This window comes from Chanos chanos, chromosome 2 (genome assembly GCF_902362185.1).
Source record: "Chanos chanos chromosome 2, fChaCha1.1, whole genome shotgun sequence".
Lineage (NCBI taxonomy): Eukaryota > Metazoa > Chordata > Actinopteri > Gonorynchiformes > Chanidae > Chanos > Chanos chanos.
In genome coordinates, this window is record NC_044496.1 from 15743897 (window position 1) to 15762787 (window position 18891).

General features: G+C 37.7%; 1 protein-coding gene across 2 annotated transcripts; it reads left to right on the plus strand.

The window, feature by feature from the left end:
• Positions 1-11325: 11325 nt before the first annotated feature.
• On the plus strand, positions 11326-15780 carry rhcga (Rh family, C glycoprotein a). 2 transcript variants are annotated; one of them, XM_030792945.1, is made up of 11 exons: positions 11326-11551; positions 12444-12636; positions 12881-13031; positions 13151-13298; positions 13492-13658; positions 13775-13912; positions 14005-14141; positions 14369-14493; positions 14705-14788; positions 15049-15115; positions 15747-15780. In XM_030792945.1, exons 1-11 carry the CDS (start codon positions 11326-11328, stop codon positions 15778-15780), a joined length of 1470 nt encoding a protein of 489 aa, XP_030648805.1. The 2 variants fall into 2 exon arrangements, with proteins under 2 accessions (XP_030648805.1, XP_030648812.1); XM_030792952.1 differs by having other exon boundaries at positions 14705-14778; positions 15042-15115.
• The last annotated feature ends 3111 nt before the right edge of the window (positions 15781-18891 follow it).

Genomic DNA, 18891 nt, shown 5'->3' on the forward strand with positions numbered 1-18891 from the left:
TTAATGGGCCTGGCACCCAGTTGCCCCTTGAAAGATTGAACACATCCTTCCAAACCAGTTGACACAGGAAGGAGACTGATTATAGTTTTATTTATTATGTAATCATTTGTTTCACAATAAAACATACTCTTCTTGAAACGTATGTGTTACAGTGTGTAAATGAAAGCCACAAAATCCTCATATACATGAGTGTCTGCTAAACTTTCACAGCAAATGCAAAAAAAAACCCAACAACCCTACTTTCTACGGACATTGTATCAAAACGAAAAACAAACTGTTAGGGTACAAATTCTTCGTTGTGATCACTGTGTGCTCTTTGTACTGCGAATCATCCATGTGTCACATCGCCTCGTCCAATCTGAAAGTTTTGGTAAATGTGTGAGGGCCCTCTAAACTTGTTATAGTTGAGTATGTTACAGTTGAATTTGTTACAAATCACGTTTGCAAGTTATGGTGCGATAATACTGATAAGTGTGCTTTCTTTCTAAGATCAATTAACTCTGTTCAGGTACTATACTTTTTAGGCGGTCTCCTACGTCCTGAAGCTATGTTCGGACTTGACTCTCCTTGGCTGGTGGATGAAATGAAAAGAGCGAATGTTTGAATAAACATAAAAAGGTTAAGATTGCAGCAACTTCCATTATTTTTGGACGTTTCGTTTTTTAGAGCTTGAGGATTGAAAGGTAGCATTAAATAAAGTACGTTGGATAAAGGCCTAAATGTAAAGTTTTGTAGTTCTATCTAACAGTTGCCGATGACATGAGCCTTTGTATTTTCTGGTGTTAAATTATACAGCCCGAACAATATCTCATTATAATTTGTTACGATTAACTTTACGTGCGACATGCGTCCAGTTTATCTAAAGTTATGTGTACAAACGGCATTTGTTGCCGCGCCTACTGACATGCAGTCCAGTAACTAGATTTATAGGGACCATTGCAAACTTCTCTTACTCGTGTAAGCCATGTAATTATGTACCCAGAAGCTTTTTCTTTTACAGATGTAGTCTATTTTTTCTTAGTTCTAGCTAACGAAAAGTTTACCTTTAGTACAACAAACACGACTATGGGTAGGCTAAATGAGAGTTAGCGAGTTAAGCAACAAATAGATTTTTTTATGAAGAGTGAATACATTCAACTAAATATAATGAAGTACAACTAACGAGCAGCCTCTAAATAGCTTTCGAACGTCCACTGCCCATCAATCATATCACAGAGATTCGCAGTTTTAATCTCAACGTTACTACCGTCTGGGTCAAACGCTGCAAAAAAAAAGGGGGGGGGGGCGGTCTACTGGGAACGTTAGCTAGACATGAAAACATCCCAGTGATCCTATTTCAGCTCTTTCACGATAGCAGGCGAAAGCAAGGGGAAACATGAAGCCAAAAAGACTCTTTACGTACCTCCGTGTAGACGTTTGTGTACTGGCAGGTGAAAAGAAGAAGTCTCTTACTGTACATTTATTGGAGAGCGCATGCGCAAGTCCCTCAACTCTCCAAGTAGGTAACTTCAGCCTGCAATACTACACGACACGCCTACTACATGACACGCCCACTATGGTTAAGGGCTGTAGTTAGGGTTACGATGCGTCATCCTCAGGGGGTGCGTCGTGTACTGAAGTGGGCCTGTCATGTAGTAAAGTGGGCGTGTCGTGTAGTCTGCGAGGCAGATAAACCGTTCAACCCCTGCCATTGTGCAAGAGCGGAGATGTGGGATAGCAAAAAGACAATTGGACAGGTAACACTGGAAAAAAGCAGGGCGCGAGGAGCACAATTGAACAATTTAACGATTAAATTTGTTTCCCCCCTTTAGATTAAAGCTTCATTGTATGCCTAGGGGTACATGAATTGCCTTGAAGACAAGAATCTAAGCAGTAGCCTATCATTTTAATTTAAGTGGTTGTAAAAGTAATATTTATTCATTTTTCTAAAACACATTACGAGTCAACACATATTTCCCTTAAAGATAGCAAACGTATTGTCCAACAAACTCAGTACAACAGTAAACTACAACAAAAGCATTCTGCTTAAATTTATGCACGCTTTATTTTCCACACGTTGATTAATCTTTAGACCTAATATGAACATTGGGCCTCATTCACCAATATCTTCCTAAATTTGTTCTTAAGGTCGTAAGAAAAAGTCGATGACAGATGCATGACGTGTTCTTACACCGCAGTGCTGTTAGCACCTTTGTTCTTATAACGATGAATCCTGTTGTCCCCCTAAATTGAAAGCGCTTGCCAGCTGTTCTCAATTAGCATAAGTAAACGCCCCGCCAATCCCCATAAAAGGGCATGAGACTACAGGGCCGTGTGCACACTCAGAACTCCGGGAAGCCCGTTTCCGCCACATTAAAAAAAAAAAAAAAAGTTTGCATAATTGCGACTTTATTTGTCGGAATTCCGACTTGAGACCCAGTGTTCCGAGTAAACTCCTTACTAATCTCCTGATAAACACAAAGCATTATCCAGTTAAAAAATATTTTTCTGAATATTAAGATGTCAAAACAGATGTTTCAAAATCTATCAGTAATGCATGTGTTGCATGTGCAGTCACATGTAATTTGATGGGCAACTTGCAAAGGTAAGTGGGCATTACATGTAATTATTTAGAATGTAACCATTCCGTTATAACAAGGAACAAGAGTGTCCGAATGGAGAGAGTAAGGGGTCCTGCGATGGAATTCCACCCTAACGCCCCTCTGCTCTAGGACAGAGGAGATGTATGACTTAATTTGTATGTTTTAATTAAATCTCTAATGTGTCTGTGTGTGTCTGTCCACTGTTCTGTGTACAGTGGTGCTAAATAGTTTGTGAACCCTTTAGAATATTCTTATTTTCTTCATAAATTTGACATAAAATGTGGCCAGGCCTTCATCTTAGTCATAAAATAAAGAAAACTCAATAAAACAAATCACACATAAAATGTCATACTTTTTCATTAATTTTTTTTATCAGAATGATCCAAGATTAAACATCATTGTCAAAAGAGTATGTAAACCCATGTTTCCATTAACTGGTGTGACCCCCTTTGGCCGCAATGACTTCAACCAACCATTTACAACAACTTTTGATCAGTCCTGCAGATTGACTCGGAGGAATCTTGGCCCACTCCCCCTTACAGAACTGTTTCAACTCAATGATATTGGTGAACTTTCTTGCATGAACTCCCTGCTTGAGTGCCTGACACAATATTAATGTTCGATTATTCCAAAATGACCCGATCATTCCAAAATGCAAATTTTCCTCTGCTTCAGCTGTTGTTTGGTGGACGGACTTGTGTGTTTAGGCTCATTGTCTTCCTGCAAGACCCACCTTACACTGGGCTTCAGTTCACAGACAGATGCTCTAGCATTCTCCTGTAGAATTTGCTAGTACACTCCACCTTTATACTCCTGTCTGGGATGGCAAACCGTCCTGGTCCCATGGCAGCAAAACAGGCTCAAACCATGATACTGCGACCACCATGTTTCACTGTTGGGATGAGGTTATTATGCTGGAAAGCAGTGTTTTGTTTTCACCAAATGTAACATTTCTCATTTAAGCCAAAAAAAAAAAAAAAGTTCTGTTTTTTGACTCATCCATCCACAGAACATCCCTCCATTGGTCTTCTTGCTCATTCAAGTGGTGTTCAGCAAACTTTAAATAAGCAGCAATGTTCTTGCAGAGAAGTGGCTTCCTCTTTGCTCTCCTCCCATGTACATCGTTCTTTTATAGTGTCTGCCTAATGGTGTACTCATGAACACTGACACTGGTCAGCCAACATATGCAGAAATTCAGAAAGTTCTAAAGGGTTCACAAACTTTTTGGCACCAGTCTAAGTTAAATATAGTTTTATGTATAAACTTCTCAATTATCGATCTCCCATAAGTGTTTGACAGTATTGTCTTTGTGATAAGCATACACAGTTTTCTGAGGGCTTAGTGATACCTTTTATCCTGGAGTGTCGTGAGAAGGTGCCAAAATGACAGCAATGAGTCACAGTTTTGATGGAGACAGAGACACTCCCTCAGATCACTCATCACAAAAGGGCAAGTAAAGTTGAACAGTGTAACTTAAGGAGCAGAATGTTCTTGAACTTTTCTAAAGTCTCTTAAAATACATAGTAGCTGGGTTTAAAAATAGAAATCTCACTGGTTAGCGCTTTGTTTGGTGATTCAGTATATCGTCACAAATAGCAAGTTATACAAAATAGCAATTCAAAACATTATAAACTGTCAAGTGTGTCTTGTAATACAGCTCAATCACAGTCTCCAGAGGGTTTTATTTCACAGAGTAGAAGTATGAACCTTAGACGTTGCAGCGGACTAAGTTCTTAATGTTAAAACAGATCTTCTGAGAGAAAAACGTGAAAGCACTATCAGTAAATGTAAGTCAGTAGATGATTTTCAATGCTCAGTCGAAATAGTGGGCTATTGCTCAAAGTTTTAGAGGCCCATTTCTTGTTTATACCTCTTGCACATGTAAAACACTAGTCAGCTAGCAATAAAACTGCCAAACAACTTCTAAAGTCAAACAGTCCCACTGTGAAAAAAACCCCAGCCAGTTTGACAAGATGTCAAAATCACTTTCAGTCATCTGACTCACTCCGGCACTTCAATTGTACGAGTTATTTGTATGTATAACAGAGAAAGACAAACAAAGGAAACTGTCATGAATGGTCTGCCTTTAACAAAAGAAAAGTCTTTTACTTTCTGTCAGTGAAAGAACCTCTATAGTCTCAATTCCGGATATTTAAATGCCATATTGTCCTACTCAGTAATTTTTAGTTTAATTTGATATTTAGAACTCAGGAAACCATGTGGAAGCCTTTCTAATCTTGTTTTTTTTTAACTATAAACAGCATATTTGTGATCATGCCTTTGTGACATATAACTACCATCAATTTAGCCATCTAACTGTCACAGGTTCCTTCGAAAGTTGTCTAGTCACAGCTTTCTGCGCACGACATGTTGTTTGAACTCTCGACCTAGCGAAAGGTCACCGCTGTTTGTTGAGGCAGTTAGCCTTCAAAATCATTTTTAACATGGTTCGCATAGATTGAAGAATTTCTGGGCCATGGTACAACATATCCTTTGCAACCTGATCTGGACTGAATACTCAATTTGATGATGAGGCTTACCTCTGTACTCTTATAAGATCTTCCACGTTTCCAGACAGATAACTTGATCAATTTTTCATGTTTGTACCATTGTCTTTTTTTTTATTTTCCCTTTGACAGCAATGTTTTGCTTTTGATGAACTTCATAGGTAGGTTTTAACATTCTGCATTATCGCAACTTCAGTTGGAAACATTGGAAGTGGGCCTATGAGGCCACACAAGCCTAGCAAGCCTTCCAAGCCAAAATCACCTAACCATTCGTGTCATTGCCAGTTAGATCTTAAAATGACATGCTAAGATGCGCTTATATCACTTCATCATTTTTTGATTAATTATTAACTAACTTATGTACACAAATGCATCACAATAACAATAAACTGCAGTACTAAATCAGAGGTACCTGTAAAAAATGTGCACCTCCATAATAATTTCATAATGAAAGGTGATGTGGTTTTAAAGATAAGTCTTGGTAGTGTTGATAGGGGGAATTTATAGCAAACCAAACGACTAGTTGTGCTTCTGAAGTTATATATTCAACATAGCCATCCTATCTGTTTTATCTCAAACAGTTGAGTAATGACATGACCGGATGGATTTTGGTGGATAGCACTAGCCTAGCTGAAATCAGGCCAGAATGCCTAATAACATATTGTAATTTCAGCTAGATAGTTAAAGGTATCAACCTTCCGTCTGCTAGTACAGTAAAACTTCAATGGTGAAAACAGTGAAAATGAGCAAAGCTCTCCTTCATGTTCTGCTGGGAAGAATGAGTCACAACATGTTAACTCCACTTTTCATGATATATGAAATATTCTTTCACTCATTTGACTGATTTAGTCTGTTTAAATTTAGGGTCAGGAAAGCATATCCACAGAGGAACAGAGTCTTTCCAGATTCTCAGAGAAGTTAACCATCCACTCAAATATTTAAAGTAAGTATTCAGTGCAGTTATGCTCAAGGGTTTATTTAACTGCTCCGCAAAATGTGTAAATTCTTATGTTTATGGTCATTCTGAAATCTCCTCTCAGCCTAGTAAAAGGCATAGGCAAAGAAAATAATAGCTTAACATTTCTAAGAGCAGCTTTGTTGCTCACCTTGTTAGAGAACTCTTTCACATGCCCAAGCATGTGAATATTGCCACATGCATGACATGCAATTGCTTAAATCACTGGATCAGTGCATTTCTTCCGTTGCCTCTTGTCTAGGCAGCAAGACACTGTCGGTGGGGTTCTCTCTGAGAGATAGCAGTCTCACATTCCTCTGCACCATCTCAGCAACCTACATGTTTCTAACATCCTCTTCTCAACTCAGCATTCCAGCCACCCATCTCAAAGACTGGCTTATGGACGAGAAGAACAGGTTTGTTACGATGAATGTCTCGTAAATCATGTAACTACCACTGGATGTTCTGTGATGGGCTTTCAAAGTTATCAGCTTCCCAATCTTTGCAGATTTTCTGATTTCCTTGATAGCTCTTTAAAGGTTCTTCAGCAGTCATTACGATAAGAATGGATCATGGAGTGTGAATATACATATAAAACTCCATTACACTTGTGGATTTTTGAAATCTGGACATAAATGTGCTGGAGATGGTGAAAGACAGAAAATCTGATAACCCATTGCCATGCTGCATGTAAGAAAGACTGGTGAATTACATCACTACACAGTACTGATCATGTATGAATGAAGACATTTTATTCATTTTAGGTACAGTTACAATGTGTTTTGGACAATAATCTTTGTCAAAAAATAGAGCTTTCCAAAGAACTGGGTATGTATGCCAAAATGACAGCCTTAACATTTAAGTCCACAATTAGACCTATAAGCATGTGTGGCTTGAACTTATGTTAACAGGTCAAATGATGGTGAGAGGAATTCTTTACGTAGAAACCTGTCAATTCATTTACATTGTTCACACTTAATCAAAGAGATAGCTTATTAGCACTACTACAGTAACTAGAGTTTTGTTTCAGTTTATGTATAGTTCATTAACATTATTGTGTATAAACCACAAATATATGCATAATTCACTTTATGAAACAATAATATCTATTTTTATTTGATCATCTTCCCTCAGAGTGACAGCACATCATGGTATCTTTTACATCACTAATGGAATGCACCAACCACATGCTTCAAAACACATTCCAAACCATGTGACTATAAGTATTTGTGGAATGCCAAGCAGATAAAGATCTTTGGACCTAGTTTTGTGTCACATGTTTTGTGTCACATGTTTTGTGTCATGTTGTGTCACAGTTGTGCACTGAGGGGCACCTGCCTCTGCTGTGATTTTTAGATGATACTGTGGCATATTACTTCTCACGCACTCAACGGTTCAATCAATAAAAACAATTTAAAACAACCATACTTGGTAATGTTTTAATCTCACACAGCTGTACTGGTTCTTCAAATTGTAAGTGGTCACTTAAAGAGCTGTTTTGAATGCTCAGTAATGAACTAAATCTGTTTTGGTCATAAACTATTTAGTGCAGGACACTGTGTAAACACTGTGCTTCTGAGACAATGTAAAGCCAATTTCCTCCAGTACAGACTGTCACCTGTTTCCTAATCATAATACTGAAAACCATTAATCTTTTAAACTGAAATCCTTCATCCAGTTTTGACCATACTTAACTTTATTTGAAAGTAAGAAGTTCTGTACTGATTTTTTCAGTTCTAGTTAACTAGCAATATGTAAAAACCCTTAATGTCAGTGATATTTCACACTCTTAATGTATAGCTTTGTGAGAATATTTACTGTAGTTGTTTGAATGGCAGATGTTATAAGAAATATGCGATTGCTATGAGGATATTTTGTGATCTTATAACAGGCCGTTAGGTAGATTATTTACAGATTAACAGAAAATTAATCCCTTGCAGTTTAAGTGAAAGGATTACATTTGAGGATTAGACCTTAAGATTTTTATCTGTCTATTTTTTTGTCTTACATAATCCGTTTATTCAGTTTCCGATTCCAACACTATGAGTTAAACAGTGTACTGCTATGCTAATACAGTCGTGAATAAAGAGCAATTCATGATAAAATTACTACTACTATTGCTATTACTAACTTCCAAGTGTGAAAACAGGAGCATGTTACATAATACTGCCAAACATTTTGGGTTCTTCTGAAAGTGATGATAATATCTGGTATGTACGTTCTGAGAACAATGTGGCCAGTCACTGAGACAGATAGATCCTTCAGGCACATGCTTCATGCTATGCAAGGTTCTTCCGCTTGGGATTCAGACAATGCCCCCCCATCAAAAGAGAAAAATACTGAGTTCAGATGATAAGGAAGACAGCTGTAAATTGACCCACAGTTTACTGTAGAAATTGACAGGATTTCAGTCATAAGGTCCTTTTCATCATTCATGTCAATATCTTTTCTCCTATGTTTTGCACCAGCTTTTTATGATGCACCTTTGTATACAAGGACTGATGAATGAACAGCAAATTCAAATCTGGTTTTATGAGTTATTCATCTTTAGAAATTAAAGCTACATAACAGACAACATTATCTCATATCACATGAAATGATAGATTACTGAAATGTTGACAGTAATTTGGGATCTGCCATGCGGTGTGACTGACTTAAAAAGACTGTGGTTATGTTTTTTACTTGTGGATACCACTGAGCTCCACAATCGTTGCAAGTGAGGTTCGGGTAAAGGTCTCTTAACATTCTTTCCAGAATGACATTGATACCAGTGGACATCAGCTTCACATTTCTACGGTTAAATCGATGTATTTCAATGAACACTCTTGTAGAACACCTGAAATCTTACTATAATAACAAGATAAAGATTGGGCACATGCAGTTCAACACACCTGATGATGTCTTTCCACCAACATCACCACAATTCCTGTTTCTTGTGAATTGAGCAATCTCACTTAATCGCCAATCGTACACCAATAATTAGCCCTTCTTTTAACACTCTAAACACTTTCGCTAAGCGTGGTAACGCGGTTGTTTTATGTCTGTTGAATGTCATGACCCAAAGCAAGACGGAATGCTTAAATCAATTCATGAACCATAGAAACATCTGCTTTCAGTGCAAGTTATATCTTTCAGTTACCTGCAATTACCCAGGCAGGTGTATTTAAATATTAATTGCCCCGTACAAATAACATTCTCGTCCTTAAAAACCACTTTTCCAGGTTATTAAGAGTCATATTTCTGCTCACATGCTTACCTATCTTTGCCATTCAAAAATCACACGTCACCAATTACCGTCAACCCCAAATCGTCATTGGTACAAAAGTAGTATCTCGTTTTACGTATCTCTTTTATTAGATTACATAACCAGAGACGCCTAGTTTTCAGTGTTGTAATGAATTAGAGCACAGCTTCGATTTTAACATGACTTCACCAGCACTAACTGCGGTAGATTATGTTTTAAGTGGAGCTGGAGCTTTGATTTTCAGGTCTTAATGAGTCATTTTTATTAGTAGCTGAGTTTACGTTGCTGAGCAATTGTAACACTCGCTGTGAGGACTCTTGCAAGCAGCGGCAGCCAGACGTATCAGCGACGCATGCAAACTGATCAGCATCTAGTTCAGAGGAAATTTTAAGTTTTTCAAGTGCCTTCTAGCCAGTCGTATTAACTGATGATAAAGTTCTCCGGCTGGGTCAGTTTTTACAACGACTGAAAGTGGTTACGATTGGCTTTGCTAATCCTTTTTTTCTCGAGCTACTTGCATACAAACACATTGTTGGTGATCGTATACACGTTTCTTCCTTGTGCTTGACGTTCTGAACATGTAGCACTTGTAGTTCCAGCAGATCAGTGGAGTCAATCGATTATATCACTTTATTAAACGCACAGGAACTGCTGTAATGTTTGAAAATACCAATCGATACCTCTGTTGCAGTCCAAACATATGTTAATTAGTTTTTTCTCAGCAGAGTAGTTCTCTAGCACCTGCCAGCGTTTCGATCCCATTGTCATATCAAAGTGGTGACAATATTTGGCACGTGTGCACAATGCTGTGGTCATAGGGGTTTCAGTTAGGGGTTTGAGCTAGGGGTTTCAATGTTTGTATGTTTTTGGAGGAGCGGTGGGCGGGTTTAATTGTATCGAGGAGTAATCTCCATGGGGATTTGTATTCATGGAGCCATATCTTTCAGTTCAGAATAAACAATTTGTGCAGTGGTTTCATGTAAACTCGGTAACACTCAAGTTAGGCAATTCATAATCACTCTGCAAGATGAATATGAAATTGGCTCTTCGAAGGAGTAAAATACCGTTTAAATCCTTTTACATGGCTGCAGTAGACGTATACATTTTGAAGTCAGAATTAGTCAGAGCGAGGACCATAAAACAATATGGTCTAGAAGTGATTTGTGTATGGATCTTGCAGCATAACCCATACATTTACAAATTATGGTACGAGAGGGAGAAAATACATTCGTGCGTAAAGGTTCACCGAAACATTCATTCCTTTATTTACTCTTTATTGTAAATGTATAATTGGCACAATTTATCAATATTTGCTTAATTTATGTTACTACCTCGTAATGTATTTTAACTTCTTACTAGAACAGTAAATGTACAGTGTGTGTACGTGAACACATTATCTTTAACTGGAAAAAATAACGTAATTATCCAGAAAGATATCGGGTTTAAATTAATTTTCACCAGTTTTACACATTTACACGATCCCTCTCATGCAACCCAGCAATTTTTGAACATTTCAGATCACTTTTTCGCTAACTGAGTTGCAAAGGAACTCGATATTGCTAGAATTGTAAACTGTTAAATTACACACTGATTGTATTACAAAAGCTGACTAGGTATGTAACAACTTAACAGCCCTACTTGTCCATCCTGATTTTTTTTTTTTTTGAATGGCAATCTCTTCTAACTTCTTTTTTCAGTCAACAATACAATCCCCTGAAAAATATTACAGAACAACAGCATTTATCGATATGTGTATTTTTTTTTCAGTATGTGTATTTGTTTTATTTTCTTTCAGTGTAACATCAGTATGGGCAATCTGACTGCTGAGACAGTTTTAGATAATCATCAAAAGGCATGTGAGATGTGTCTTGCAGAAAATTGTCATGTGCAGAGGGTGTGACACCAAAGGACAAACAGGTAGGCTAAACTGAGATGACACACCCCTAAAATAACATATAAATGGCAGTGTGGTTGACTGCTGAATTACGAAGGTCCTGAGAGAGTGAGATACCACTTTGGACATCACACACACCAAAGATGGGGAACTGTGCCCAGGGATGTAAGAATTATTTCTGCCGACCAAAGAACACCAATGTCCGGTTCAGCCTTCCTGCCGTCTGCTTCGTCTGGCAGATAGCAATGATCATCCTGTTTGGAGTCTTCATTCGTTACGATGAAGAGTCAGATGCTCACTACGTTGAATTCAGGAGGGAGAATAATATTTCAAGCGACATAGAGAATGACTTCTACTACAGATATCCCAGTGAGTAGACACATCAATCAATGCACCTGCACATATGCACATATGTATTTGGATTGAGGTTCTGTTATATTTCATATGAGTAAATGCTAATGTATTACATACTGTAATAAATAATCATCCAGGTTTTCATTCACAGACACTTTTCTGGAAGCTTTCAATTTTGCATAGGAAAACAAAAAAAACATGCACACACACAATATAACATTTGCTATACAGTTAACAAAATGACAGGGAGTTGCACTGCAGTCCAAACATATCTAGACATATCTGTCTAAACATATCTAGGTGACTAATAATATTTGCATGTTCTATGCTGCATTCCACAACATTATTTCACACATTTTCTGCAACCTTGCTCATTGTCTACATGTTAGAACTTGAAAGTGGAAACCATTCATGTTACAGTGACATTAACCAATTGTAAACTGAAGTAGTGATGCATTTCTTAGAACATTTAGAGATATTTTGCAACAGTCACTATAATATTTATCTGTTCTGTTCCTATCCACAAAATATCTGTGATTTACAATCACGCTATAAATTTATCCTAGAATGCGTTGTGATGTTGCGTGTACAGGATATGACAGGCCGAGAAATGGTCTTAATCACATTTGAATTTAGTCTCAGGGCAAGTTTGAAAAGTAACCATGAGCTGGTCATGAACTGGTCTTAATCACAAAACGGTGCTGTTTCAATCGAGCAGTTTTGGGGCCATTTGTCTAATATTTAAACCTCCAAAGTGATGAGTTTTCTCAGCTCATGGTTGCTTTTCAAACTTGACCTGAGACAAAATGAACATGAAAACCTTTGATTATTCTATGGATTCTCTCTCAACTCTCTCTTCCACCTCTTCCCGCACTCCCTACTGCACCCCACCCTTTTTATCTGGCAGGTTTCCAGGATGTGCATGTGATGATCTTTGTGGGTTTCGGCTTTCTCATGACTTTCCTGAAGCGCTACAGCTTCAGTGGTGTGGGCTTCAACTTTCTCATTGCAGCCTTTGGAATTCAGTGGGCACTGCTGATGCAGGGCTGGTTCCACTCTCTGGACCCCACTGACGGAAAAATTAGAATTGGAGTTGAGAGGTATTGATTTAGCTCCAAATTACCTAATACTGTAGGTGTTTCATTTCTGGATGTTTAGAATTTTAGTATTTATTTATTGCTTCCCAGTGTATCACAACCTAAATCAAATATTACGATGAGTTTCTATAACTTATTCAGATTTTAATCTCGTTCATAAACATGACTTATTGTGTAAACTTGCTGGACAAGTTTTTCCTCCAGTTTTTAATGACGCATATCATAAACCTGGTTTCTGTTTTAATAGTCTCATCAATGCTGACTTCTGCGTTGCTGGCTCCCTGATTGCATATGGAGCTCTTCTTGGGAAGGTCAGCCCAGTTCAACTGATGGTGGTCACGTTATTTGGGGTTACCTTGTTTGCTGTTGAAGAGTACATCATTCTCGACCTCATTCACGTAAGTATCATGATCACCTCTAGTCAAGAGAAAGATGTAGTCACACACATGCTTACATCATGGGTAAATTAACATTGCTAGTGTTCTCATACTTCTCAAATTGTTCTATTCACATCCAGGCAAGGGATGCTGGTGGTTCCATGGTCATCCACGAATTTGGTGGATACTACGGACTGGCCATATCTTGGGTTCTCTATCGACCCAATTTAGACCAGAGCAAACGTCTTCAGGGGTCTGTCTACCACTCTGATGTCTTTGCAATGATTGGTGAGTAGTTGGACAAATTTCACATGAGATCTTCAAAAAAGATTTTTTATTGAACCTTCTATTTTGTTTTTATGAACTATGCTGGGCTACATTTGAGATGTATGAAATATTGTAGTGATTTACAGTATCAGGGAATAAAAATGTCAGGTGACAATCATCAGCACCAGGAGGCTAAAGGTTCCTCTCTTCACAGGAACACTATTCCTCTGGATGTTCTGGCCTAGTTTCAACTCAGCTATCACAGATCATGGAGATGGCCAGCATAGAGCAGCTATCAACACCTACCTTGGTTTGGCTGCTTCTGTCCTCACCACAGTTGCCATTTCCAGTCTCTCACAAAAGAGAGGCAAAGTGGACATGGTAATTACCTTTACCTTGCTGAGCTTGTAACATTAATATGTCAGTCTGTGATTGATAGTGCTTCAGATGGTAATGTGAAAAGGAATGTGACACAAGTGTCTGCTTTGATGGCTCAGGTGCATATTCAGAATGCCACCTTGGCTGGCGGGGTTGCCATGGGGACAGCCGCCGAGTTTATGATCACACCCTACGGTTCCTTGATTGTTGGCTTCTGCGTTGGTATTCTCTCCACATTTGGATATCTGGTGCTCACTGTGAGTACAGTAAAGAGATTCTTTTCACTCTATCCAACATTAATGTCAAGCTTAATCTAATGACTATCATGCACAATTTTGTTTTCTTATAGCCTTTCATGGAGAAGACACTGAAGATTCAGGACACTTGTGGAGTGCACAACCTACATGCTATGCCAGGACTCCTCGGTGGTGTCATCGGTGCCATTACAGCGGCAGCTGCCTCTGAATCCGTCTATGGACATGAAGGGTAAGCTTACTCAAAATAGGTGCTCAAGACACAAAATCCTGGTTCAACAAGTTTTTCAGTAAACATAGAGTTTAAGAATTTGTTTTATTGTTGACGAAGTGTTATGTAAACTTTTGAGGTTATTTCCGAGAATAAAGCAGGATGTAAAAATAATTTCACTAAATAAACACAACAGAAAGCTTGTACTTAATGACATTTTCAATATTTTTTTTCCCCTTTCTCCCCAGATTGATAAACACTTTTGATTTTGAGGGGCGATTTGCAAACAGGACAGTTGGCACTCAAGGTGGGCATCAGGCTGCTGGAATCTGTGTGGCCCTTGTCTTTGGGCTTGGAGGTGGAGCAATAGTGGGTGAGTGTGACCAGTGCCTTCAGTGAGGCTTGCTGTTCTTCATTGGCTTTATGAGGGAAAAAAATACAGGAGTTAGGTTTGTTGGGTGTTTTTACAGCACCAGTAACTTCAGATAAATAAGGGGGAGGAGTTTGTTTTACATCACATTAAAAAAAAAACTTCTGTGAGCAGTTATATCTAATGTATGTTCATTAAATACTGTTTTGTCCAGGTTGTATCTTGAGGCTGCCCATCTGGGGAGATCCAGAAGATGACAACTGCTTTGATGATGAGGTGTACTGGGAGGTAAATGAAAGTTGTGATTTGATAGTGAAGTGACACTCTTGTATTTTAGCCACACATTTAATACAAAATACTTCACCAAACGTATTATTTGTGCACAGCAGAAATGCTAATTAAAATCAGAGAACCTCTTTTTACATTTTCCTTTCTTATTCAATAATCCATATAGGTTTGATCTAAAAGAGAGGGGGGTTTTAAGTAATACCAACCGTATGATTTCTCAGTCAGTAATGCTGTTTTGGTTTTTTTTAATGTTTTCTGCACAGGTGCCAGAGGATGAGGAGAGCATCCCTCCCATTCTGGAGTATAACAACCATATGACCCAGAAGCATACAGAAATGTAAGTTCTGCATATTGTTGGCGGTTTAAGAAGAAATCACATTTAAGAACAATGGCAGACGTAACACTTATTGATTTCTAAAGTAGTGATTCAGATAGTACAAACAAAATGCTGACTGAAGCAAGTGTTTGAGAGTTTCTTAAACTGCTCTCCCGGCAATGACATATCCTTATTTATTTTATATGTGATTGTAGTGCTCTTGGTCACCACTAGGTGTCATCAAACAACCACACCAAAAGGCACGCACATACATACATAATGTCTCTGGGCATACATGTATAATTTAACTTTAAATACTCAAAATATTGAGATGGATGTTCCTGTATTTTCTCCAATACAGGGGTCTTATTCTGCTTTTACTTCACAATCAGAAAAACCTCATTATATGCAAAAATGCTTTGTGCACCCTACTTGCTTATGTCAAGCATAAAATGTTATTTTGCATTTTCATATTTAAAAAATGCTTCATGTCAGACAGAAACCAAGAGAAACTCAGATTCTAAGACTATTATACTTTTAGGTTTATTTCAATGTATGGCTACATAGAGTAGTAGGTTTGACTGCATATGTCTGAGAGTGATTGCTGAATTTGCATTGTGACCTCACATTTTATGCTATGTCTTGCCCACAGTTCGGAGTCCAACTTCACTGTTGAGCAGAGCTAGTCCATTGCGTGGAGGGCAAACTTGACAGACTTAACCTTGTGAGACTCAATTTACATGAAAAACACCCCTCTGGATATCCTCAAATGTTTTGTGGTGTATTAAACCCAGTCAGTAATTCATGTACTGACAAAGTTTGAAATGCAATACCAGCACTTACTTCATTTTCATTATGTATGTATGTATGTAAAAATGTACCCACTGGTTTTGTAGAGGAACTGTGATGCCTCAACTTGGCTGTGTTACATATTGTAATTTCCAGTGAAGGACGGAGTAGATGATTTGAATTTTTATTTAATTGCCTGAGTATACATGAATATTACAACTCAATACTTATTCTCTGTCACGGCTTCATCACTGTATTTTTGTTTTTATCTTGCTTTAGTTTTTAGTTTAGTTTTTTTTTTTTATTATTTTTGGTCAGGATTGAACACTGAGATATTTATCTGAGGGGCATGAGTGAATGTAATGGGACATGTGTAATTTTCTTGAAAATTCTTTGTTCAGTAACATTATGAAAATACTGTTACAAGTAAATGTAACATTATTGTCATAATATGTAGGGCAACATGACAGTTATACTTGTGTGAAAATAAGAGGTGAATATATGATTTTAGCAAAGAAATGTTTTAATTTTCAGTATTTGGCACCTCAGTCCTAAAAGCTGCTTCCTTGTATCATTAGGCACAATCACCTCTCAACAGTAAGACTGGTGTGTGGAATACTCAGTAACCGAAACCTGTTTGTAACGTTGTGTTTCATTATATGATCATTTTGACTTCATGTTTACGTGAATTCTTTCTTGTGTTACTATATGCTGACGTTTAGTAAACATTTTAATGACCTACAGTGTTTCGTCTCTTGCTTTGTCTGTCTTTGTAAAATTGGAAGGTGTTGTTTAGAGTTTGTGGTGCAGCTCAGATCAACTGCTACACTAGAAGTTCCAGCAGAACAATATATATAAGACAAGTGTTTCATAACTTGCATACCATTCAGCACTGTGGACATCAGTGTTTTCTTTTCTTTTTATATAGTTTTTCGAAGCTTGTTTGAATAAGAACAACACAAATTTTCTATGGAGAGTATATGCTTACATGTGCCAACAATTTTATAATATAATGAGGTATTATACAAAAACATTATATTATTTTTAATATGACATGAAATTTAACTTGTTTGATTTCCAGGGCTGGTTTTAACAGTGTGTAGGATTAACTGTGATATTTAAAGAATACACAGAGAATCCGATCTTAACACTATTGATGGCTTTACATTTATTCTATTTAAGTGATTTTGATTTCAATCCTTTGACTGATTTTGATTTTTTGAGCCTCTGTAGATTCTGATTCTTTAAAACAGAATAATTTCATTTAAATGAAAAAGGTCATATTGAATTGGTTCTGTAACAGTATTTCTTTCATACTCTTAAAAAAATGACAAAAATCTACCCTTGGGAGATCCTTTTCACCCTGCTCCTATATTGTCTGCCCAGTCTGGCAAGATCTATATAGGGTAAGAGCACAAATGTTAATGGGTCTTGACTAAGCCTCTAACTAGCTGGTCCCTCCTCAGCCACCTGCATGAAATCTCCCTTATTTTTATTTAGCTGTTCAACCCTCAGTTTGCAGTCAAACAGAATAAACAGTCTGTTTTTATATGGGATAGAAACAATATGCACACAGATAAAACATTTGCTCAGAATTATGTGGGCTACATTTTCAGGGATAAACAAGTTTTATTTAATTGTTTGCACATCTGATAGACAATACTTTTATCAGCGTTATGTATGAATTTATACATATTTACCCAGAGGAATAGTGCAATACAGGGTGATAAGTAAAAGAAACTGGAAATCTTATTTTCGATACAAACACAGAGTTTTGGTAATGAAATGCTTCATTTTAGATGTAAATGACTTCTTTAACGTGTGAATACTGGAGGATCTTGCTGTTCAGGAGCAGACTGAGTGGCACTCCAGCTTATTTCTAAGTGGCTGAAATGACGTTACAACCAACTCTGGTATCAGCTGATCCTGTTCTCCCCTTTTAACTGATTCATTTTAACAAAACACTCCTCCACCTACAAAAAAAAAGGCCCATGACTATTTGAAGGGGTTTATGCATTATATTATCCAGACTTACTTTGCTATCACAACATCTAATCCTTGTAAAGCATCTCCTCCATGGTCTATGGAGCTTCACTGAATCACTGATCATACTCAAAGTTTGTCACAGTTTATATCCCCAGCCCAACAGTTCTTTGTGTAGCTGGCAGGTTTGTGTGGGATAATGTCCTGTAGTTGACAGTGGACATTAGCACTGTGTGTTTGTAGATTTAGCCAGATACCAAGGAATTATTGTGTGCTGTAGCCTTACTTCAAATTGAATTTACATTATGAAGTGAAGGGGTGGAGGGGTATTTCAACCAATTTTCAATCAGAAAGCAACTGCATTGTTTTTTTTAGCCAAGTGCTTTCTTGAGCATACCAACTGTTTAATGGAGATTAGCAATGCACTAATGCTCTCGGAATCTTACACATGCAGTTTGTTCTACTCGTTGTTTAAAAGCAAAACATCTGACTCCAGGCCCTTGGACAGCTCTGTGACTCCAGGGTGATTCCCAAAATGTTTAGTCTATTGAAAAGGCATGATGGAAGTCAGAGGCCAGATTGATGAATGCCATAGTAGTGGTCCTTTTAAAAGTTCCCTGACCTCTGTGAGCAGTTCTCTGCTTCTTACTGTCAATTTACAGCTTTGTGGCCGCAGCTCCTTCACGTCATTTGATGACGTCCTTTAGTATTATTCTATTACAAACCTACTTGTCTTTTTTATAGTATGTTAAATTTGTCCTTGTGTGTCTTTGAAGAGGATAAAATGTAGGGATTTTTATTGCTTATACAAGATAAAACATAAATTCCATTCTGGTGTGTTTCAGCGTGTTTCATAATGTCAACCTTGCCGGTCTTTATATGGGACTACAGTCAAAGGAGAAATTGAGGTGCCTGTGGTGTGTTATAGATTTGAATTGGTTTTATGTACTCCACAGCTCTTGACAGCACTGGTGTTTGGACATAGTAATGGTCAGGATGCCCTGATGCACTGACCCGTCAGATAG